The following is a 25807-nucleotide window of genomic DNA, read 5'->3' as shown; positions in this document are numbered from 1 at the left end:
TTGTCTCCTTCAGACCCGGACTGGGCAAGTCTGAATCTTGGGGCCCTGATCTGCATTGAGTGCTCGGGAATCCACAGGAACCTGGGCACTCACCTGTCCAGGGTTCGCTCTCTAGACCTGGATGAGTGGCCGCTGGAGCTCATCAAGGTGATGTCGGCCATTGGCAACGAGCTGGCCAACAGCGTGTGGGAGGCCAACGCTCAGGGACGCCTTAAACCTGGACCGGACGCCAGCAGGTAGGAAATGTAGAAAACATCTAAGGAAAAGAGTTTGGCTCCACTGGGAGGTTTGAATTGGAAGTGTAGTCTGAAGGAATGACGAGATTCTAAAGATGACTGTGGTTGTTTCTGGTGCAGCAGGAAGTGACAGGATTACATCGAAGCTACAGGGAATAATTTCTCATAATCTCTCAGGTCAGGGCAGCAGTCCTGACGTTGCTTATTGGTTGGAAGTACTACTGTTTTTAAATAAATAGTGAATAGACGAGGACCCAGACATGAGCCTTGTGGAACGCCATTTCTAAAACTGTCTCCAAGAGAGAAGACATTCAGCAAAAACTTTACTTCCTATAAAGTGAGTCATTGTTGTGCTAGATCTTAGATCTCATTTTTTGTATATTGAAAGTTGGATATCAGTGCAGTGCTGCTTGCTGCAGGCAGGGAGCAGTGTTTCAGTGTGTGGCTCAGCAGGGTTCACACTGAGTGTGTTGATATTGACAGAAATGTCACACAATAAAAAGCCCACCTCTGTGTGTGCACTGTCTTGTAGACTACAGGGGATAGTAACAAATCGGTGAACTTCAGCGTGACGTTGGTGTTGATCAGCATGTACCTGCATGTTTGTGTGTGTGTGTGTGTGTGTGTGTGTGTGTGTGTGTGTGTGTGTGTGCGTGCATGCTGTGTAATTATCGGATGCTGCAGCCCTGGGAAGCCAGCAGCCATCATAACAAATTAGAGCTGACTGCCATCCGCATGAAGATCGACTTCCCCGTCCTCCCCCCCTCCACTCGCCCCCCTGACGCTCATTAGTCAACAGAAGCACTTTATAATTACTCCCCTCCAACACACACTGATGCACACTCACTTATATATACACAAACATTTTTACCCTACATGCACCGAGACAAAACAAATACATGTAAACAAATGAATATTAAAAGCAGTGTTCCTTTAGTGAGTCCAGCTATCCGAAATATATTCAACATGCCAACTCAAGCAGCACAACAACTGTATGAAAACTGTACACACAGCTATACTTTCTGCTGTGCTTTTTTGAGATTTAGTGCTTGTGTCACTTATTACTCGTCCTCTTAACAAAGGTTTAAATGTGTCAGACTTAATTGTATTAATTTCAGAGAAAATATAAATTCCTGATCGTGGACCCATCATCCTAATCAATTAAACATACATTGAGCTGAAACTGCAATGCAATCACAGTAACAAAATTTACAAAGTCCTTCATATTTTCAGCTAACAGAGAAACTTGAAGGATTTTATTCTTGATTACATTTATGCTTAACTAGTTTATGGTTTGGGGGTTTTTTCTGCTAAAAACAAAAGCAGACAAAAATATTCATGCAAGATCTTCACAGCCTAGTAATAAGACTTGAATCTCAGGTTAGTGTGCATGAGAAATCAAATTTTCAGTATAAAAACAATGTAAACGTACTCACAATAATTTTTAAATAACTACATTAAAGCCAAATTAATATCAGTAAGAATTAAAGTGATGCGAGTGAATACAGCACTTAAAAATATGTATACAATAAATCAAAATCCAGGTTAAAGTTGGACATAAAAACACAAGGAGATGCCTACAGTCAATATATTTGAGTTCAGCTTTACGACTGTATCTGCTTAGCTGAATACACACAACACAAAAACACACACACTCACTCACACTGAGCGATCCTTGGATATCGACGTGCCATTAGCCCTCCTCCATCAGGGCACTAATGCTTTTATTGTTGCTCATGTTCCTATTTATTTATGAATCTGAAGCATGTTTCCCCCTGAAGAGATTAGAGGAGGAGGTCAATATTATCTCAATTAACCCGCGACGCTCCACTGCAGCTCCATCTCTCTCCTCCCCTCTCTCCCCCATCGCTGTCCTGTCGATAGTATTTATCAGTCCATTCCTTAAGTGGCTCGCTGTTTGTCGTTTCCCCTCCATAAATCCTGGTTTTCTTTCTATCTTTACTCCTCCTTCTCTGATTTTTCCATCGTTTCTCCACCTCTGACTGCTATTTTTTACCCTGTGACTTCTACACCTTCTGTGACTGGCTTTTTTTAGTCCTGCATTTCACCTCTAAGATTACACAAAGGCTATTTTAACCCTCCCGATGTTAAAGCTGGAAACCTGTTTTGTTCTGGGCACTCAAAAATTACTCAAGATTTAATTATTAACCCTCTAGTAAGACATTCACCTAATAATTGTTTATTTTCCTATTGTATTGTACTATTAGTCTAAACAAAATAAGCAAATGAAAAGACACTTTTTCTAAATTATAAGTCAGGGTGTTGTGTGAAATTTTTACACTGATAGTGGCTACTATAAGGTTGTTTAACAGCATCTGTGTTTCCAAATCCACACCTGAATTTTTCTTAAATTTTCTCACAGGTTTTTTTAAACTTATGTGTATAACAGGATGTAGTTGAAGTGCTAAAATGCTGCCTTTGTCCCTCATCATAGTAGTATTTATCCATGGAGGGGTCTCTCACACGTTCCCTGAGACACAGTGGGAGGAAGGCGTGGAGCTTTTATGACAGCTTTATGGAGTGCCAGTGACGGTCTATGAAATGATATGTAGAAGCTGTGTCACCGAGGTTGCATTCACTCAACGCCTACTGCTCCTCTGAAATTACAAACCATCGCTGGGGTTACAGGCATGTAACTGCTGATAAATACAAACCAATACAGTCGCACTAAAAACACAAAACTTGTGTGGAGGGGGTTAAAAACATCATATGCTATGCTAACCATCAATGAAATTTTCTTAGCCTTCAAGAGAGTATCAGCTGCATATAAATATAGTAGAAATTGATAATTACCTTGATTTGTCAAACGGTGGTCTTGCTGGAGCCACTTAACATTGTTTTATTCCTCTGGGCACCCATTTAGGTAAAATTTTTAACTGTTAGATTTAAATAGAAGTCCACAATAACATGGGGGAGAAGCTATTGAGAACTGGTACATATTTGCCTTCTCAGATCACACGATTCTGGCACAACTTCACTTCATGGAGAAGAGCAAGCATGTAAAAATCCTGAAATTCTAACATTTGTGCTATGAAGAACAACTTCATTGCTTGACCAACATGTCCTGTCCTGTAGCCTTCGAAGGAAGAGTCGATCAGATTAATGAAATGTTGTAGTTAAACTGTGTAACTTCAGAAAATAGTGTAAATGTGGCCAGATTTGAGTTACACTCAAAAGTAAATAAACCTAAAATCGACATGAGGATGAGGAGTTGTGGAGCCCCACTCTGCTGTTGACATATTTACCATTTTTGGTATGGAAATGCATCTACTTACATCATTTAGTGGCTTAACGTCCTCTTGCATTGTGCACTAAATTACTGCAAATATGTGAAAACATCATCCAAATCATAAATCTCTCCACATTCAACAAGAACCGTGACTAAAACCTGTGTAAAAGAAGAGGAATTGGTTGAGGAACGAGACAAGGCCGGCAGAGGCTTTGTCCAGGCAGCAGGAGGGATGGGAGGGAGAGTAAGGGAAGAGGAGGTTGGGAGGGGTGGCTGATAGATGGAAAAATGCCCTCCCCTCGTGGTCTCTCAAGTGAGTAATAGAGGCCGAAATTTCATTTTGCAAGTGGCTGATTTAATGATCCAAAGGGTAATTAATGGCCTGATTATCTTAATGTTAAATATGGCCAGCAGCAATTACGCTGACCTCCTGTCTGTCAAGGTCTGGCCCCCCACTCTCGCCTCCCAATTAGGTCCTGTTTGGAGGTTTGGTGGGGGGGGTGGAGAGAAGGAGGAAGAGTGAGAATTAGAGGAAAGGAAAGGAATGGACAGAAGAAAGAGGAAGCGTGTAGAATGGCAGAACAAGAGGGAGGTACAACGAAAGGTGAGGGGAAGATAGGTAGAAAACAAAGAGGAGGCAGAAATTTGGAGGGAAAAAAGAAGTGATGCTGGGCGGAGGTTGGATGGATGAGAAGAGGAGGCGCATTAGTATGACCGTCAGTATTAAACTCCTCCATTTTTTTTCTCTCCTCCCCTCCTCTGTCAACTCCCCCGGTGGACCGGAGGGAGGAATTATGTTCGGAGAGATCGCGCCTCACCTCCGTGGCGTCGCCCCCCCATCCAATGAGATATGTGACAGGGCCGAGCCCCGCCATCTCCAGCTGTTGTCATCATCTCTTTATCTTCCCCGGTTCGTCCTCCTCCCCGCGCGTCTGCCCACAGCGACGGCTGGTCCAGGTCTCATTAACATCAGCGAGTCGCGGTGAGGATGAGGAGCGAGTACTGTCGCTGCTAATCGTTTTAGGGCTGGAGCCCATCGCGCCGAATGCAAGGTCTTGCCACGCCTGCTCAGCGCTGCAATGCTTCACAGTGAGGGGAGATACTTGTTGACGTGCGTCGCTCGCAGTGGCAAAGAAGGGAACAGGGCAGGTTGGGTACAGTGTGGATGAACACCAACTGTGCCAGCTCTGCTGCGCCAGAGGGATCCTGTTAGAAGTATTTATTTTCTTGCTGCTCACAAACCACAAAAAGGCTCCGTTGTCCTCTAAACGTTCCCATTAACCTCTGGCTGCCCCGCGGTCAGCCGTCATCACCTCAGCTGGCGTGGTCGCCCGGTGCCACGGCCCAGCTGAGGCCACCGCTGAAGGGGCTGCTAAGTTTGGGCTCTCTGCCCATCCCGGAGCACCCACAGGGGCCTCGCAGGCTCCGTCGACACTGCTGCCGCAACACCCCGAGTCTCCGGTTCTCGGCGCCGCGGCTCATTGTTTTAATTACGTGTCAAGTGGCGCATCAACACCAGCACCTTAGGCCTGCTCGGGCTCAGCGTGTTAGCAGGCCTGAGCGGACAGCAAGTGACAGCACCGCTAATCCAAGCTCCTGGCCACTGGACTGGGAAGGTGATTGCTGGCAACATGGTTGGCGGCTCCCTCCCTCCCCCTCCACCGTTACTTCTCTCACGCCAACTGCTGACCTTTGGTAGTCTGTCGCAGAGGGTCAGCGTCTTCCCCTGTTTATGTACACACACACACACACACATCTGAGTATGCTCAAAGCCTGTGTTCATTGTTTCACTGAGATCTTCTGCTGAGATGGAGATGATAAACCAAACGCTGTCCAGTGCTTCCAGTCAGTTACCTGCAGCCATACTACCAGCAGTATATGCGCCTCTGAATCATGAATCATGGTGATATCAAGGATTCAAACAGGTTTATTATTACTATCAATTCACTGCTCGTTAACAGATTTTAAAAAAGAGTTTACGTCCTGCTGAAAGCCGTCACATCAGTTTTCAGTGTGAACAACAGGGGGAGGCAGAGGTATGTAGATGCTGGGGAGCCACACCTTAATTAGACAGTAGAAAAATGAGCATGAATGAGGTCGGCAAAAGGATGAACTCGCAGGGCCATGCATCGCGGTGCCGCCACGCACTTAACATCGGGGCCCGCATGACAAATGCGTGGCCAGTAATAATTCAGCAGCAGGTCTGTCGGCGCTGGGAGCCAGGAGAGGGGAAAGAAAAAGGGCCCTTTATGGGAACAGATTAGTCTTGTTCCCCCCTAAGAAAAGGCCAGCGCTAACAGATTTAAAATTAGACCGGGGGCTTTTAATCTGGACCGGGGTGCAGGTGCAGCGGGCGGCCCGACAAGGCAGCAGGATTGGGCTCAGGGGACCAGATGGGGCGACCAGGAGGAATGGGGCAGCCACATCACAACATAATTGCCCCCCAGGGTCAGAGCCAGTGGTGGGGAGGAGGGGACAGCCCTGCTTCATATCCCATAAAACCCAAACTGATATCCTCCACTCACACACACACCTCCCCCTCTCTACTGTGTGATCATAACACAGATTGGACTGGTATGATTTGAGATGGACACATGCAGATCAGATGGTGATACAGGACGATTTGAAGTTATTAATTACAGCCAGTCACTGATGGAGGTCCTTAGCCTCCCTCGGGTGTCAGAGGTGTTTGCGGCCACCTCATTTTAATTCATGTTGGCGGTTCATGCATAAAAACACAAAAGATTATCACATATTTCTATTATTCATCAGCTCTTTTTAAGGAATAGGGGCAGTTTGAAATTTTTGTTAATTTGTTGTATGTTAGCCTCATTTTGCTACAGAAACTGCTGACTGACTGACTGAGTGCTGTTGAGCTTAGGGGCTCCAAACAGGGCCGAGTACAGCCTGCTCTGTTAGTGGACTTTTGGCCAAAGTATATGAGACTTCAGTTGAAATGTAGCATCGATTTTCTGAACCAAACTCAATCCAAACCCTAAACATTTGCCCATAGTTCAAATTTTCTATCATATTTAATTCGTTTACTGCAGTTTTTTGTTACTGTGTTCAGGTATGAATACCTGGAGGGAGGTAGTTTACTTGTCTGCCCTTCGTAAGTAATAGTATGAACTGATGGGCTGTACGAAGTACTTTGAACCCTAAATCAAAACTACTTTAGTCTAAGAGCTGTGAATTAGCAGAATAGGTCCAGACACCAAAGGCAGTGGAGTAAATGTGTTTAAAGAATGAGGCATCACACCTCCAACCCTGCATTTAGTGAACACCCAGCTTTGCCACCTGAACTACAGCCACCCTATTTAACATGCATGTGGGCAGAAGTGTCAGGCCTGAAATAGATGTCACCGTGTCTCCCATGAGGCCGGACTCACTCTGTATCCGTATGCATGCGTGGGATTATCTGCATACATGTGTGCTCGTGTATCCATTTGTGCAGATCGAGCCGGGCTCTGTTTCATCTGCAGCGGATAACTAGCTGATCCCGCCTACCATCATCTCTCTGTTATTATCTGCAGCCCCTGCAGATCCGAGGCGGCCCCATGGCCTGCATTTTAAACAGCGCACACACACCCGCGCGCGCACACACACACACACTCGCAGAGAGGAAGCCTCCTGACAGGCAGGGCCAGTGCAAACGTTGAAAAATAATTGGCCCCTACATTCTAATTCATCTGTAAAAGGGAGGCCTTGATTAAATTAGTCCTAATAGACATTATTTTGTACATGACTGCCCCGCCGCTGTTCGTAACCGCGTCCCCCGACTCGCCTAACAAGCCCTCCAATTTACTATTGACATTAAGCCTGCTGACACGAGCCAATCACCGGACCATTCATCGTTTGTCATCGCGGCGAGGTTATGCTAATGCGGGCTAAAAGCACAAACTAAATGCACATTCTTTATGCCTGAGTCATCAGATTAACCTCGCTGTCCTCTGCCCTCCCTCCCCTGCCTTATTTTAATAATGAAGAAATAAATAACGCTCTCCACATGCGTGACTCGGTCCGTCCTCTCAGCTCGCCGGATTCTCTGGGCTCCTGCTCGCCGTAAGCCAGCGGGGGCTGGCTCCTGGAGCAGAAATGAATCTGTGCGCCGTCGGTACGAGTCCCCCTTCCTCCCCGCTCCCCCTCCTCCCTTTGGCTAATTGGCTCAGTCGGCAAATTGCTCATACAATAAAGAAAAGGGAGAAAGGGGGTGGAAAAACTCGAGGACAGAGTTCTCCTCGCGTCGGCCGGTAATGTGTTTGGATTGAATGGGTTCACTGCGAGCTGCGGCCGGCTGGTAAACATTTCAAACACTGAGCCATGACGATACACTTAAGAAAAATTGTCCTCTTTTATTTGTGATTTGTGCTAATTCACACATTGTGTTCACATCTTTTAGAAGGAAGTGATTTGTTTGTGGTTTTCACTCATGCATTTAGTGAACGCGTTTTATGCCTCAGAAATGAAAGCAAAGCACAGAAAAGAGGACTTTGTTCGGGTGAGGAAAAGGGTTGGATGTTTGTCCAAGAAGTTAAATTCTCAGGGTATTTTTAAAGAGTTTGGATTTCATAAATATCTATTAAAATACAACAGACTTGTTCAATAATAGAATGGTTGGACTTGTTTCCATCAGTATTCCCACCAACAGAACATTGAAAAGACAAATGACCAACCGTATTCCTTAGATATTAAAATCTGAAGAATATAAATTGGACACAGTTACTGTGACATCACCCACTGCAGTGGTCCCCAACCATTTTTGCGCCACGGACCGGTTTAATGTCAGACAATATTTATATGGACCGGCCTTTAAGGTGTCTCGGATAAATACAACAAAATAAAACGATACCACAGTTTTTGTCTTGGTCGTATTTTGTAAATATAAGAATAAACGCGAATTCACTGTGTAATTGTGTATTATAAAAAAGTGTATTAGCAGCGTCCTCCTGAAATGCACCAAAAACATTGAGAGTAACATCCTCCTCTCTGCCCCTTAATGCTCGCTGGTATACAGCAAAATCTCCAGTGTTAAATTAACACTGGAGAGTGTCTATATGGGTCCACACCTCTGGGTGTTAAATACAACACTGTTGAGTGTTGAATTAACACTTTTGACAGTGTTATATGTTTAAAAGTACCTAGTCAGTTTTGAAGATTAACAATGGCTAACACTGAGCAGTGCTGATTTTCTAACACTGGAAAATAACTCAAAATGTTAGAAATATTCCAGTGTTAGAAAATCAGCACTGCTCAGTGTTAGCCATTGTTAATCTTCAAAACTGACTAGGTACTTTTAAACATATAACACTGTCAAAAGTGTAATTTAACACTCAACAGTGTTGTATTTAACATTCAGAGGTGTGGACCCATATAGACACTGTCTCCAGTGTTAATTTAACACTGGAGATTTTGCTGTGTAGCTATGGTAACGCCTAAATATTTATTTCAAAATAAAAGACCCAGGGAAACAGAGTTAACGATAAAAACCCTGAACACCATCAATTTCATCCCGAGCCTAAAATCTCGCGGCTGGGTACCAAACCGGTCCAGACTTTAGAGGGAAAACCAGCACACCGCAGACCACGGCCTCTCTGTGTGAGGATCTAAACGTATTCTACGCTAGATTCGACGCAGCGAACACCATGAGACCGGACAGTGTGCGCACCGCGGATGACGTTAGTGCGCACACTGTGTCTGAGGAGGATGTGCGGAAGTGCTTCAGGAAGGTGAACGCGCGCAAAGCTACTGGTCCGGACGGGATTCCCAGCCGCGTCCTCAAGTCATGCGCGGCTCAGCTGGCTGGAGTGTTCACACACATCTTCAACCTTTCCCTCTCTCTGTCTGTAGTCCCAGCCTGCTTCAAAATGGCCACCATCGTCCCTGTACCCAAATCCTCCACCATCTCCTCATTGAACGACTGGCGACTTGTAGCCCTGACCCCCATCGTAAGCAAATGCTTCGAGAAGCTGGTCAGGGACTTCATCTGCTCTGCACTACCCGACTCACTGGACCCTCTACAGTTTGCATACCGCCACAACAGGTCCACTGATGATGCCATAGCCCTGACACTACACACTGCCCTGTCACACCTGGAGAAGAGAGACACGTATGTGAGAATGCTGTTTGTAGATTACAGCTCAGCATTCACTACCATCGTTCCCTCGAAGCTGGACAGGAAACTGCAGGATCTAGGACTGAGCAGCTCCCTCTGCAGCTGGATCCTTAGCTTCCTGTCTGACAGACGCCAGGTGGTCAGACTGGGCAGCATCACCTCATCCCCCATCACACTGAACACTGGTGCTCCACAGGGGTGTGTACTGAGCCCTCTCCTGTACTCACTCTACACCTACGACTGCACAGCCACTAACAGCTCCAACATCATTGTGAAGTTTGCGGACGACACTACAGTGGTGGGTCTTATCACCAACGGTGATGAGACGGCTTACAGGGAGGAGGTCAGCGCCCTGACCCACTGGTGTCAAGACAACCATCTCACCCTCAACGTCGCAAAGACAAAGGAGTTGATAGTGGACTTCCGGAGGTGCAGAGAAGTACACACCCCCATCACCATCAACGGCGCTGCTGTGGAGAGAGTGAGCAGCTTCCGGTTCCTTGGAGTACATCTGGCTGAGGATCTTACGTGGTCAGTACACACAAACAAAACAGTGAAGAAGGCGCAGCAGCACCTCTTCTTTCTCAGGAGACTGAAAAGATTCGGCATGAGCCCCCGCATCCTCAGGACCTTCTATCACTGTGCCATTGAGAGCATCCTCACTGGATGCATCACCACCTGGTATGGCAACAGCACCGCCTACAACTGCAAAGCTCTCCAGCGAGTAGTGCGGTGCTCTGAACGGATAATTGGAGGTGAGCTTCCCTCCCTCCAAGACATCTACAGGAAGCGCTGCCTGAGGAAAGCGGGGAGGATCATCAAGGACTCCAGTCACCCCAGCCATAAACTGTTCAGACTGCTTCCATCAGGAAGGAGGTTCTGCAGCATCCGGTCCCGTACCAGCAGACTGAGAGACAGCTTTTTCCATCAGGCCATCAGACTGCTGAACACGTCATAGACACCTCAGCTTCACTACTGGAACTTCAACATTATGCACTCCACACTGTATATAAATGCCACTTGTTTTGCACATATTCAACTCTGTATATTTTATATATTTTATTATTATTATTTTTATTTTTTTTATTTTTTACTATTTAATTTGTAAAATGTGTATACACACACACACACACACACACACGTAGGAAAATATTTAGTATACACATCCAGAAATGCATACACTATTATATATTGTACATATATTTATTAGTTTCAGGTTGGCCATTCTTGTATTTTGCTCGTTTGTGTTGTTGTGTTTGCACATCTCTGTTGCTTGTGGGGCTCGCACACAAGAATTTCACTCGCATGTGCTGTGCCAGTGTGCCTGCACATGTGATGTGACAATAAAAAGTGATTTGATTTGATTTGGCCCAGGGGTTGGGGACCGCTGACCTACTGGTTTAAAGAGTCCTGTTTTAAAACCTTCATCACACCGGATGGACTCACTTTTGGAGCCTGCCTCTAGTGGCCATTAGAGAAACTACATGTTTTGATAGTAACTTATCAATTACGTGTTTTACGAAGCTGTAGCATCAGTTTTGATTATCTGTAAACTTAATATATTTTTTCATTTGCCAATCAGAGTAACAGGACACTTAAAACAAAGGTATTTAAAGCACAAGTTGGTGTTACTTTATGAAAGAAGTTAAAATTAAGCTTTGCCTGACACATACAAACAGACCCATATCAGATGATTTCAGATACATCACCGGCCTCAGAAATGTTGCATCAGCTGAGCTGTTGCACCGTTTAAATGTCTATTAATGTTTAATATATGTATTTTTAGATCAGGCTATTGTTTTTATCTTGTACATAATGGTAATATTTGCAGTAAAACCCCTGTTTTAATCATTAGCTGCCTTTTTTTTCCCCCCCTCCGCTGCCTCCTGTGCTACAATAAAATCTCACCTTGATGTGTTTTAAATCGAGCTACTGATTAATCTGGCTCTTGGCTTTGTCCTGTCCAAACCCTGTTACTGCGTTAACCCCCCCCCCCCGCCCTTTTGTGGTCAGACAGGTCCACTCATCTGCATCCAGCTAATCTAGTAGCAAACGTTAATGGCTTTCCCGGCCACGAGGCCCAAGCCTTCAGGGTCACCACTGTCTTTGCTGAGGCCACTTCCTCTTTTGGACCGGTGACAGGAGGCCCTGAAATTCCCACAGAGGAAGCCTTTTTCAGTTTGATGTAGACAGTAAGTCAGGTTATTCCCAACAGGAGCAGTCAACATTGAATAGAGCATCCATCCCTGTTAGGGCAAAGTCAGTAATAAAAAGTGACCCTATTCTTAGTGGGGGGTTTATTTTTGGGGGAGGGGTTTAGTTTGTTTTTGTGGTATCCTGATAGCTGAGACTTGGGAGAACTATTTTAAAAGCCAATAGCAGTATGTATACCTGTTAATATGACAGTGTGCAGGCTTGTTACATCTTGATCAAAGAACCACTTATCCAAATATTATTTATTTATGAAAGAATCAAGAGGTTTAATCTTTGTTTGCAGACTTTTGATTCAGATAAAACATGTAGGCTCTTTAATTGTCAAAAATACTGAATATAAATGTATGGACAAATTCAAGGCATCTTCACATGTGATTCATGGCCATATCATCGTGATCTCGTCAGATCTTAGATGTCTCTAAACCAAATGGGCCAGACTTCAGTGCCAAAAAGGTGCTGTTATAACCCAGATATCGATTTTTTTTTTTCTGGAAATTGCATTTTAAAAATTGTGAGAAGTCTGATATTTGAGGACAAGACAATTACCCTTTCACAGCTTTGAATATGCTATTAAAGGGTAAGGAGTGTCTTCTCCTTGGATTAAAGGTATCTTTGCGAAACTTTCCCAATAGGACGAGTGTTTTCTTGAGAATAATGAAATGAAGGTCATGTCAAAGTTTCGTACATGGTTCGGAAACGAGTTAACATTCCTGATTTGTTCAACAGCTACAAATTAAGCAGAACTTTATTCTTGTTGAGTCCTCCTGTTTCTGATTTATAATCTACCTCCAAGATGGTGTTGGACCGATTTGTTTCCATTGTCCAGTTGTGGTCATGACAAGCTAACGTTGATGCATTCCTGGACTACTATCATTGCAATATGCAGTGGATATTTCTTTTACACTAGAGAAGATGCCCCTGATATTTTTACCTTCCTGCTGTCTCTCTCTCCTTGGGTCTCTTCCTTTATATCTGTGGTTGCTTCTCCTTTTCCACCTCTTTTTATGAAAACTCCCCCTTTCCTCCCCCCTTCAGTATCTGTGCAGCATCACTGGAGCATTGCGTTTCACCCCAGAGATCAGCTTCCCATCGGTTTGCTCCATTTCTCCTCCACCTCTTCTCCCACTCTTTCTCTCCTCATTTGCATCATCTCTGTCTCTCCTGTCCGAATTAACCCCTCCATATCTGTCTAATACAGTCTCATGGCTGACTTCAGCCCAACTCACCCCTCCCTCCCCACACAGAGACCTTTCTCACCCCACCACCCTCCCTTTAATTATCTGTGCCTATCCAACGGCAGCTAACGACCAGCTAGAAAGGCTAATTGATTTCAGCCTCTTCTCTTCTTCTTTCGTCTCATCTTCTCTTTTCTGCTGTAAGATAAAACAAAGCACGCATGTTTTCTGCATGGATTTAAAGCAGAATTAGTGGCTCATTTTGCTCCTCACCTTGTTAGAAGCCCCTCCATTTGACGGTGATTTATCTTAAATGCACATTAGGTCAGGCAGCTAGCTGATGCTCTTATCCACGCTCTCTATCTATCTATTAATCTATTAATTAGAGGGCTAATTAGGCTAGAAGAGAAGCCACTGACACCATGTCACTCTTAACCCCCGAATCCTACCGCTCATTACCCCACACACACACACACACACACACACACTCTGTAATTAATGACGGGCTTTAACAGCAGTGTGGTGGCTCATACATCTCAGCTTCTCTCTGCAGGCTGAGCTGAGCTGGAGAATACTCTTTTTATCTGCATTTAACTTTTCTTTATTTTTACTTCATGCATGAAAAACTCAGACAGGACATTACCAAATCTGTTAGATATATGTTTAACCCCCTACTGGGTTGGACTCTTTGTGCTTTACAGCAATGTAGAGATTCACAAAGATGCTGGAAACACAGGTTTTGGTCCACATTGACATGATAGCGTAACACAGCTGCTGCTGATCGGCTGCACATCCATGATGAGAATCCTCCGATCCACCACATCCTAAATGGTTAGCTAGTGTTTTTCCAATCTGTTTTTAAATTTTAACCTCAATCTTTTTGTTTAGCTGACAAAGGTGGCACCCAGGTGTGGTCTTCTACTTCTGTACTCCACCCACTTCAGGGTGTGACATGCTCTGCTTTCAGAGATGCGCTCGGTGGTTATTTGAGTTACTCAAAGTTTGAGTTATTCTCAGACTTCTCTCAGAGAAACGCTGCTCACTGGGTATTTTCTCGTTTTCAGATCATTCTCTGTGAGCCCTAGAAGTGGTTGTGTGATAAAATCCTGGTAGTTCAGCAGTTTATTAAATGTTTGGACCAACAACCAGGTGGAACCAGGAGTGTTCAAGGTGGAAATAATATCTTTTTCTCATTCTGATGCCCTGTTTGAACATCATGTCCCCTCGACCATATCTACCTGAATACATTGAGTTGCTCCTGTGTGATTGTCTGATTTAGATATTTGCTTTAAAAGCAACTGATGAACAGGTGTATCGAACCAAGTGGCTGGTGAGTGAGTCCTGAAACATTGAGTGGCATATTTTAGTCATCTGGCATCCAGACAGTGTATTTGCAGAGGGGAGGCCTCAGTGAAGCCAGAACAATAGAACAGTGAAAGAAAAGATAGCAAACAGCGACAGTTTAGCCCTCACTGTGTTTGTGGTGATTTTCTTGCTGGTAGAATTTGAGACAGATTAGAAAGGAGTATTGACTTTAAGTATCAAAGTTTTTTGTTGTTGTTGTTTTTTTTAAGTTGAAATGGCCACATTTCTGGTTTTGTGAGGTTCTAAATAAAATTAGTCATCAGATTAATTTTCCACTTGTTATACCTGACAAATATAAATATAAAAAAGGATAAGATACATTTTATTTATCCTAAAACTTGAGAAATTATTGTTGAGTTACTAAGTAGAAGTCTTTGCTCTTGCTTCCATCAAACTGTATTCAAAGTGTTCATTTCTGCTGTTGAGGATCCATCGGGCTCTTTCTGGTGTCAGGTCTCTTCAGGTTTTGTTTGGTGGTAATTATGGTAATTAGCCTGGTGTGATTATCGGGGTGTGTGTGCTGGTATTCAGCTCTCTGTCAATGCTGTGTTGTGGGGTCGTGGGCAGATGACCCTCTTAAACACACACACACAGAGCGGTGGGGGAGCAGCTGGTGGGACGTCCAACGGTGGTCGGTCACTCGGCCGGGCCTCTGGCTTTAGCTGGGCAGGAAACTCGGTGTGTATGTAAACACAGCGGAACAAAGCGGCCGCTCAGGGGTAACATTGACACACACACTGGATACACGCACACACACAATGAGAGGTCTCCAGAGCTCAAACAACAGACAGGAAATCGGAGAAGCACAGTGGGCCCAGTGTGGCGCCCTGAGTGACCCCCAAACAAAATCACACTATGCCCCACTGTCTCCAACAGAGACCGAGACCCAACACCACAACACAGCCGCTGATGGAGCTGTCAATCAACAGGTCCACTCAGCTAATGTTTCAACAGGGTGCAGCAGCTACACTAAGACACAAAGCCTCTTGAAAAGTTTATTATCATCCGTATAACTTCAGATTTTCAGTTTCCATCAAGAAAGTTGACTCTGCTGTTTTATTCTTCTGTTTTTCACTGCTAGCATCAAGACAATCCAAAACACTAACTTAAAGGGTTTTATTTAAATAATGTAATTGTGATTGTCATGTTTAGCCAAAGGGATTCTTTCATTTTTATCCTCTATCAGAACAAACCGGAGTATGACCAATATCTAACTATGTTTAACGTCAGCAGAACATTGGATTTATAAAGTTTGTTTGGATTTTGGAATTAAAACTGACGCCAAATACTCAGGAAGATAACATTACACACTTCCTGCTTGATTTTGATTTGGAGAAGGTGGTATGAACAAAAAGACAGCAGGAGGTGACAGAGTTGAAGGTGCTAACATTGTCATTGTTAGTAACCAGGATGGACGGGGTTAGAAACGAGTACATCGGAGGGACAGCTCAGGTTAGGGAGGTGAGGCTGAATTGGTTTGTACATGTGCAGAGGAGGGAGGGTGGATAATTGAAACTGGCAGGCCAGAGGAAAACAGGAAGACCTCAGAGAAGATTCATGGATGTTGTTAAAGTGGGTGAGATGGAGGCAGATGATCCGCTGTAGTGAAGCCAAAAGTCAAAGGAGTTAATGTTACCAAGTCACAATGAATTTTTTTTAACTCGAGGGTCAAGACATCATACCTCACTGGTCACATTTCAATAGCAGTAGTAGGAAAAAAAGGTTTATTTTACTCCACAGTACTACCTAAAGTACAACTCAGTGCCTGTTTTTCTGCACTTTAAAACTGTGCTGACAGACAGAGCCTCTTCTATTCTGTGTTGTGCGCTATTATTTAGCAAGTCACAAATGCACAACAACTCCAGTTTACACTCGCTGGATTGCAAATCAGGTCTGGTGTGACTTCTGCAACTTTCCAATTTGGAAATTCAACTTGATGGAGCGTTCTCACTGAAAATTCCAGCTTTTAAACTTGTATCTGGTGTTTGTAGCTTTGTACTGAAAATCTTAGTTGTGAGAAGATTTGAAAACCTCGTGAAAAAAACCTGCAGATTCTATTAGAACAAGACATCTGAGGTGAATAAAGTCTGGGATAAATTTAGATGCTACGGCTTTTATTAAGAACAAATTAGCAGACCAAACCACAGACCAGTGATGCCATGCCCAAAGCCATAATAAAAATTAAAGTAGCATTACAGCAATGAAACGGTGAAAACATGAACCACACAAAGGGACAGCCCACATGAGATCCTGTGAAAACAGCATAAACTGAAGGTCAGAGTCGTGTTCCTACTAATCGTCCGACATGAGCTCATTCAGGAGGAGCTCGAGTTTGTGTGAACGGAGCAGTGAGGACAGTAGAAACAGTAGATGCATGAAGGCTTGTTTCCTCTGGCTGGTGCAGTTTTTATCATTTAATTTAACTGACTGACACACACAAACACACATTATAACCCCTCTGGGCTCTGCTTGACATACTTGCAGTGTGTGTGTGTGTGTGTTTTCCTGTCACAAGCGATCTCACCGGGACTCATGTTTAATTATCTACCCAGCATGCCTTGGTGCAGGGGCACAGCTCTTTGTCTAATGGGATGTGAAAAGAGACACACACACACACAGATTAACACACAAAATATGAGCACGTACATTCAGACACATGTTAACACATAGTGTCACACACGCACACACACACACACGCTCTGTGTGGTTAATTAGTGCAATTAGCCTCTCCACTGTCCAGAGCTGTGTGTTTTCAAGACTCGTTAGCTTGTGATGAAGGAGAGTCACTGTTTACTGCGACACACACACACACCAAACACGCAGCCAAACAAACAACTACACATATGCTAAACAATAACCAAAACAAAACGACTCGTACAAAAAATAAGAAGTCAATAAACTCACACGCTAAAAACTCTCCAACCAAAACACAAACGAACAGGAAGAATAAAATGCAAAATCAAATGTGCAGTAAACAAACCACAGAACAGAAGCTCAACAAATAACCAAACTCATATAAACATACTGTGAACAAACTACTAAACACTCCATAAACAAATACCCGCACACACTGTCAATAACCCAGCAAACAAAACCTCAATAACCACTCAAACATACAGTAAACAAATTCCAAATACATAAATAAATAAACCACCAAACAAATTGAAGAACCAAAAGAATGCTAAAGAAAAAACAAAAAAAACAAATAGGGAAAGATACAATTCAATTCTTATTTATATAGTGCTAAAATCACACCAGCAGTTGCTTCAAGGTGTTTCATACTGTAAAGTAAGGAGCCTACAACAATGCAGAGAAAACCCCAACAATCAGATGACCTTATTAGCAAAAATATGGTGACAGTGGGAAGAATATCTCCCTTTTGACAGAAAGAAAATCAACAGCAGTACCAAAATAAACATCGATTCTAAAAGTTCAAGCTTCTACCGAGCAACCAACTATATTCAGAACCAAAACAAACACAGTACACACATCCAGATCTGTGTGCCTGAGGTGACCACATTCTGTCTTTGATATCAGGCACCTAATTTGGCACCACTGACAAGAGTGGGCTTTCTACCCCAACACCTCACTGGGTTGTCAAACCTGTTTTGGTTCTCAGGGGGTGCTAAGACAGAACTGAAGCTCTGTTGGTGAAAAAACAGGTACAGGTTATCTAAAAAAGCAGTGATGCTGGTATTTCAAGGCAGGACAGTGATATATATATAATGTGTTTGAATGTAAATGACATGTCATTTCAGGACATGTTAAGGACACCATTGGGTCAAAATACTGGTGAAGACCTTCTTTAAATATGATGGCAATAATACAAAATCTGCCATGCTTCTTCTTGAAGCCAGTCAGAAAAGAACAGTTTGTCTCTTTGAGCACCTAGGGTTGAGCCCTCTTCTTCTCTGACTTACATCGGCTCTCTGCAGCCCCTTAGCAACTCCGGTGGCGGGGGAAGGCATGCGTTTCCTGGGTCCAGTGGCCTCACATTTCCTCCCTGTCCTCTGGAGGACAGAAGGCCAGAGCCCTGCTGAGCACACACACCAACAAACATAGGCAGACACACACACCCAGCGACACCTCCAGGCTTTGTCCGGGGGCTGTCGGCCGTAGTCTGGAGCCCAGCCTCCCTACTCTCTCTCTGGGCTGGGGCAGGAAGGGAAAGCCCCCGGGACATTCCGTGATGCTAGCCGTCGCCACCACACCCCTGCACACACACTCACACTGGTATCCAGGAAGAGAGTTAATGAGATTCTGCAGGTTCCCACACTGACTGAAAACTTCTTTTTTAAACTTTTAACACTCACTGTTCCCACAGTTTGTCTCCCATCAAGCCTCCCAGCATCCCCACTTTACTCCACACACTACGCCAAATTTCATAATCACACAGATTCTTCTATCGGGAGACGATGGGTTGAGTCAGAGTTTAACAGGTGACTTAAGTGTAGAAAGTGCCGTAATCACAGTTAAGATCCAAGAACTGTTGTGTGTCCAAGGGTAAAGAATGGAAAAGCAAAAAAAAAACCAGCTTTATTTGCATGATTGTGTGCAGAAATGGTGATTTGTAAGAGATCAACAAGAGGTCTGCAGTAATTTTACATTGACTCAAGTAGAAGGGGCACTGAAATTGTGATTCTATTTTCTAATCTGTGATGTTTTGAAGTGAAAGACCTAAAGCAGCAAGAGTTCCTGCTCAAAAAGCAGGTACATAGAGGCCAAAGTGACAGATGAGTTGGGTTAAATCAGCGTAAAGTATTCCTTTAAATACTCTGTCATTTTAACTTGGTTGGTTGCTTGAGGGTTGAACCTTGAACTTGTTAGAGTGCCTTTGAACGTGTAAGCATTGGATGACTGTCCATGTATAAAGAGATTTGTTTGAGGCCCATAGCATGTAGCTGACAGCTGATCACTCGTAGACACTCTGGTTGCATATTTTGTGCCCCATCATCTATCAATAAAGCAACATCCTTCACTCATGCTGGCATTCACATCAGTCCTTTACCTTGCTGACTAAAGACTTCTCAGTTACAAGTTGGTAGTCGATGAGCGTGCAAACCCAAACCGAACCACAGAAAGTCGAGGCTTCACTATGTTACTATGGTTGTGGTTCAGTTCACTGTTGATATTGAAAACTACCTAAACAAACGATAATCTAAAGGAATCCAATCGAATCTAAAGAACAGTCAAGCCAAATTTAGATGAACGATTATTTGGGTGCCAGTAAAAAATGAGTGAGGCAGTAAGAAGAGTTTTTAACCTCTACTCTTTCTCCATTTCCTGCAACCTCCCATCTCACCCCTGAAGGATATGTTGTTACTGGGTGAGAATAGAGTAGAGGGGCAAGGGAGGAGGGGGGACAGCTCAATATCTCTCCCCTAGGGCTGTTCGGCCCCCACACACTCCCTCCTCTCTGTCCTCTCTCTGGACTAATCCCAGCAGGCTGAATGAGCTGCTGTTTACACGGAGGGATTAGAGCAGAGATTAGAGCGATCAGAGTTGTGGATTAGACAGATCAGCAGTTAATGATACTCGATCGGCGAACAATGCGTCCACGTCCTTTGGCCTTTCACCACGTCTGTCCCTCTGCCTCTCGCTGTGTCTTATTTTACACTCAAAGGAAGAGTTTAAGGGCATTTAAGGGCAAAAAACGCTTGTTTAGTTGTTGTATTAAAGCTAAATTTACGTCCAAATCAAAAGCAAAAAAGTCTGTTTACAGCTTCATGTTTCGGGCAGCAATATGACACTTCATGCTACAGCCATTAGATAGCTGTCAGTTCTTAAAGGTGTCTGTTTCTCTTTTCTCCATCAGGGAGGAGCGTGAGCGCTGGATCCGGGCAAAGTACGAGCAGCGTCTCTTTCTGGCGTCGCTGCCCTGCACTGATCTCCCACTGGGCCAGCAGCTGCTGAGGGCAACCGCCGAGGAGGATCTACGTGCAGTCGTGCTCCTGCTTGCTCACGGGTCCCGACAGCAGGTCAATGAGACCTGCGGAGAAGGAGATGGACGCAGCGCGCTGCACCTGGCCAGCCACAAGGGCAACGTGGTCATCACGCAGCTCCTTATCTGGGTAAGAAAAAACAGTGCTGGTATTCCAGTAATTCTGGGCTTTAGAGGCAGGAGATGATTGATGACTATCCCTCTCTGATTCTTTCTGCAGTACGGTGTGGACTTGATGGCAAGGGACGCCCATGGCAACAGTGCAATGGCATATGCTCGCCAGGCCAGCTGTCAGGAGTGTGTGGACACGCTGGCTCAGTATGGCTGCCCAGATGAACGCAACCCCCTAATGGCCACACCCAACCTTTCACGCCGCAACACCAATCGTAACAACAGCTGCAGCAGCGCCGGCAGTGCCGCGCTCATATGACCAGACAGTTTCCTGTGATGACTCTGAGAAAAATAAACAAACTTCGATTTGGGAGTATCCTGAACGTTTTATTTTGGGAACCACTACTTTAGCTTTGCCCACTTCACCTGACAACCACCAGTAAACTGATCACAGGTCAGTGGTGACGCTGCGGCCAGGCGTCTGTTTGGGAGAAGAAGTCTAAAGCATGTTGGGAAACATAGCCCACGATCATCAAAGCATTTTGGGAAATGGTCACACGACTTGTGCAGGTCAATGAGTTATATTGTACCTCGTCACACAGCCTCAGATTTCACACTACAAAGGCCAGTTCCCGCTCAGACTCAACAACAAACTGAACTCAAAGCATATCATCTTCTGTCCACAACCTGAAACTGTGAGATCAAATCAATGAGAAGGAAACTCAAGTCTTCGTATCTTCTTTGAGGCAGCCACCCATCAACATCATCTTCACTGCAAATCTCTCGAGGATTCTTTACGACCTCTTCACCTTCTTTCAGCTGTCATTTTTTAAAATTTTCTGCAAACCAACCGGCTTTACACATTTTTGTTCTTTTTTTTTAATGTGAAAAAAATCTTGATGTTAAAAAAAAATATCAGCTTAGAGGTAAAACATAAGTGTGATAGATCGCATGTCCTAGACACTTTTTCTACTTTAATTTAAGGCATTTTTCTCGACTGTGTATATTGTATCTCGATGTGCATTGCTGGACCAATGGTAAAAAAATGCTAACAGGGGAAGGGTTTTTGTTTTTCCTTTTTTTTAAGCTATCGGGTGTATAAAGTCATTAAGTGTACAGAAGCTCTTGCCAGGCTCAGGGACTGGGGACTGTCGATCGTCAGCGCTCATTGTCTTTTTTCCCAGCGAGTTCTTTAGATGAAACAACCTGTTTTCACTTCACTTACTTCTGACTACATTCAGCACTCAAGTTGCTCAAAATTGCTGGCTTCACTTAATTGGTTGGATGCCTAAGGCATCGAACCAAGAGATCGATTGGTGGCCCTCTGGCAGCCACTGGTCACTGGTTGGCAACTGGTCGCTAGAGGTTGCTGGCAGTCACTAGGTGGTTGCAAAGAGGTGTACAGTACTGTACTGAAAACCTTCTTGCAATTGCTTGGAAGACGCTCCTTGTCTGCAAACACTGACCAATTACTTGCCCAAGCGATAGTAAAACTGCAAAGGGTGCGACAAAAGCTGGAAATGGGGACCATTCGGCTTCAACGTAAAAGTTGCACTTTTTGAAACATGTTCGTTGCATTATTCATTAATCACCATAAGAGCAAAGTGGTCGATCGAGCGGTTGAACATTTTTCTCTATGTTGCCGATAGTTTGTGGCATAAGTTGGTTTATAAATTTGGTTTGCCATCCACATCCTGGCTCAGCTGGGAATTAACCTGCTGATGAGCATCTATATGTAGGATTTCAAACCTTTTCTTATGCTGAAGGTTTTATCGTCTGAACTGAGTGAACTGTAAGCATCTTAAACCCAAACCTGGTTTACATCCTGATGAAAAAGCATTTAATCTGAACTCTGTCCCTGAAGTTAATTTTATTAATGGAAAAAAATGGAAAAGATACAGAAGCAGCTGTCGGAGCAAAAAAGGGAAATTATTGTCTTCAGGTGTTTTTGTTTTGGTTTTTTGGGGGGGGGGGGGGGGGGGTTTAATGTTTGCTATCTATCCAGACACAATGATGGGGAGACGGTTGGTGGCCCCTGCCATCACCGCCACTTTTTTATCTATCCCGTCCAATCAGGCAGTCTCCCTGATCTGCTCAGCGAATCACTAAGAAGGGCTTCTTTTTCTTCTTCTCTGGTCTGAAAACGTCTTTGTTGTAAATAATCCTCCTCTCTTTCTCTGTCGCTTTCTCTCTTTCATTCGAAGCATCATGTAAATTAGAGAACACAGTAAGTACTTAGAGTATGTGAGGTTGCAGAGTGGAAGTGGTTTATTCTAATGTGTTATGGTATGGTTTTGGCTCTGTGCTGAACCATGAAGAAACCAGGAAGAAAAACTTTTGCAGGTGTCTAAACCTGTGGTTCCCAACATGAGAATCTTTACAGACTAAAGGGTCAACGGACGGTTTACAGCAAAGGAAATCAGAAAATACAGATCCAAGTTGCTTTTTTAATGAGAAAGAACAAACCCAAAGGGAAGCTTATAAAACGTCTACATCTTCTCAAATTTAGGTCTACCCTGACTTTAACAAATGTGGTAAAAATTAAGTTAAGACGCAGTATAAAAGTGTTGAGTTTACTTTTGGGGGCATTTGGGGCCACAATAGCACTAGATGTGGTTGAGTTTGAGTCAGGCTCAAATCTGATTATTTAATGAGCACATGGACAAAGTCAAGCTGGACAGTGGACAGCATACATTAAGACTACCCTGAATGTTTATGGATGTGTTTACATTTGTCCAATTGGTCTGCATGGCCATTAACTGTTAGACAAGATGAAGTTTACTTCATACTAGCCCTTATATTTTAAAATCACCATGAGCTAGAAATGTTGGGAACCACTGGCACAAAGGTCCATTTGGATTAAATGATAGGGTTGCAGGTTGATTTCAGGCATTTTAAAAACACCTTTCTTAATCCTGGTGATATAGATTTTTCCGTTGGTTGTTGAAATGTGTAGAATGAAGGCCTTCAGGTGAAGATAGTTGGGGAACTAGTTTCCCAAACTCAACATTTATGTGATGATTCAGACAGTATGCTGCTCCTCAGCTCAGATCTTCAACTTTCTCCTGTTTCGCCCTCTAATGTAAATGTTGCTGCAGCGGTTGAGTAGCAGCTCTCAACCCGACTGTGTATCCAAGCAATATTCATAAAAACCTTCACGCTCACATCCTAACTTTGTATGCTAACATCGCTTTAATATTCACATGAAAACACAAAAACACACTGTAGAAATGGAAGAAGGATCAAAAAGCAAGAAACAAATGTTTTTCTATCAACATGAACACATTTGTCCTCCTTTTGCCTTTTTTGTTTTTGCACGCCTGCCTTGATGTTCCTAATTTTTGTTGTTGCTATATGTGTCACGCTCCATTTTCCTTACCAGTCATCTTCAAGACGCCGTTCTATTTCCTGTAAATGACAAACCAAGACTATTATTTTTATTGGATGATTTTAGTTTGTTTTCATATCTGACCCATCCCACAGCTGTCCAGAAACAGGACAGGGAAAAAAGACGTCCATTTATTTATGACAGAAATGCACTAATTTACTGCTTTATTTCATCTATCTTAAACACAACTCTTCTACCATCTTCCTTTATGTTCTGTCAGTAACTGACATTGGCTTTTTCTAAGCGGTGGCGGCTTCAGGTTGTTTTCTTTAGAATAAAATTGTATTTATTTTATTTTAAAATCGTGTGAGCAGAAAAATTTGAATTGTAATTAATAATAATGCTAACTGTAGATAGTAGTAAACAAACTAACGAGAGCATTGCGCTAGAGTTTCCGTTTACAAGCGCTTGTTAATGCAACTAGAGATCAGTTAGCTGGTGATAGCTAATAGAGAGGAGGTGAACATTAGTTGTCACTTTGCTGCAGATTTATGCTCATTCAGGTTTGAGACTCAAAGCTAAAATCGAAAAATTGCTGAGTCATCTGTCACCTAAGCTAACACCTAGCAGTGAGCAAGCCAGCATTGTTTTAGGTTAACAGTGCATTTCCCCTTTTAAATATTAATCAAATAAATAGTGAAATAGGAATAGAGAATCGAAACATCGAGGCTCATAAGCTGTAGATATGTTAACTGAACTAAGCTAAGTGAGGGGAAGAGGGGCATAAGCTAAACTTCCCACCATAAAAATGCAAACTGTGACAAACATTGTTTTAAAAAAGATTTTCCCAGCTTCCAAGTAAACAATCTAAGTCAGTCATCTGCTTTCCATTAGAAGTTTAGCAGAACATGAAAACAATATGTGGATAATAGAAACATGGTGTGAAGAGCAGCTAGCTAAACTCTGCTAGCAGAGCATATGGGGTGCTGTATCTCCTTGAGTATGAAGACTTGACTCTTCACAGATGTTTCTGTTGTTCCGTTCACATTTTCTTAGTCTCATAATTGAGGAGAAAACATAGAAAATATCTGTTTTTGTGTATATTTTGAAGCTAAAACATGCTGTGAAGCTCCAGCTAGCGGTCAGTTAGCTCAGTGGCCAGTAGCATGGCGCAATATGTTTCCTAGCCTAGGATCTTTCGGCTGAAGCCGCCTGCGTGTAGATAAATTATGTCATATAACTGCGTTAATATGTCTGCACTGCTCTCGCCACCGCCAACACTTGTACATAGACATCAACAGAACGAAGAAATAATATGGTCAATGTCTAGTTGTGTTACCTCATGTAGCCTCCTTAACCCCACCCAACTGGGCTGTCCACTACATTATTTATAAATGCACCCCTCGAGGAAGACTCGGCCCCCTTAAACCTACATTTTTGTATAATTTTCTCCATCCACTTTTTATTATTGTTGTTCTGATTTATCATCCAGACACATTATTGTTCTTATTGTCACTGTTAATCTAATAATTATTATTATTGTTGTTGATGTTGTTGTTATTATTGTTATTGAATTTTTGTTTGATGTACAGTACCGTTGTATGAAAATTCTACCTAATACAGAGTCTTCTACTGTAATGTGTCTCTTTTCAATAAAGACAAGAATAATGCTTCTTATTATAACTTGAAGTGTGTGTGTGGTCAGTGTTTTTGAAGTGGATTTCTTCAATATTTAGGCATGTATTTCATATTTTCTTTCATTTCCTGGTCACACCTGTGGGAATTTTACTTTGGTTTATATTAGTTTTCTCTATTTGTGGTGTAGGAGGTGGCGAACGAGTATTACCATAATGTAAAAGTATACATAAAACCACATAAACCACTCTGATGTGGTACTTTACAAAGTTCATTAGTTCTGGTTAGCCCACAAATCATTAAAATGATGAAACAAGTCAAAGTTTAAGAATGGTTGAGATTTTGCCCCACAACCATCTCTGAGGTTTGCAGAGAATGGGCCAAAAGAGTGAGGGTTAGGGTTAGTCTAGTAAGTGGCAGTTCTTTGGGAGAAAATATCT

At 43.3% G+C, this 25807-nt stretch overlaps 1 protein-coding gene and 1 long non-coding RNA gene across 10 annotated transcripts in view; one reads left to right on the top strand and one right to left on the bottom strand.

Moving 5' to 3' along the window:
* agap1 (ArfGAP with GTPase domain, ankyrin repeat and PH domain 1) overlaps positions 1–20777 on the top strand; it is a 179805-nt gene extending 159028 nt beyond the window's left edge. For all 9 annotated transcript variants that reach the window (XM_026158520.1, XM_026158521.1, XM_026158522.1 and 6 more), the window contains 3 exons: positions 14–236; positions 20168–20423; positions 20514–20777. In XM_026158520.1, the coding sequence (XP_026014305.1) occupies positions 14–236; positions 20168–20423; positions 20514–20723 (689 nt within the window). In that variant the 3' untranslated portion in view covers positions 20724–20777. The remainder of the gene's footprint in view (positions 1–13; positions 237–20167; positions 20424–20513) is intronic.
* Positions 17706–25393, bottom strand: LOC113016047 (uncharacterized). The gene is made up of 3 exons (XR_003271192.1): positions 23784–25393; positions 18666–18838; positions 17706–18582 (listed from the first exon to the last, which is right to left on the bottom strand). It is a non-coding gene; the product is annotated as an uncharacterized LOC113016047 (long non-coding RNA).
* Positions 25394–25807: the final 414 nt, after the last annotated feature.

This window comes from Astatotilapia calliptera, chromosome 23 (genome assembly GCF_900246225.1).
Source record: "Astatotilapia calliptera chromosome 23, fAstCal1.2, whole genome shotgun sequence".
NCBI lineage: Eukaryota > Metazoa > Chordata > Actinopteri > Cichliformes > Cichlidae > Astatotilapia > Astatotilapia calliptera.
This window is presented reverse-complemented; position numbering and strand designations above follow the sequence as displayed.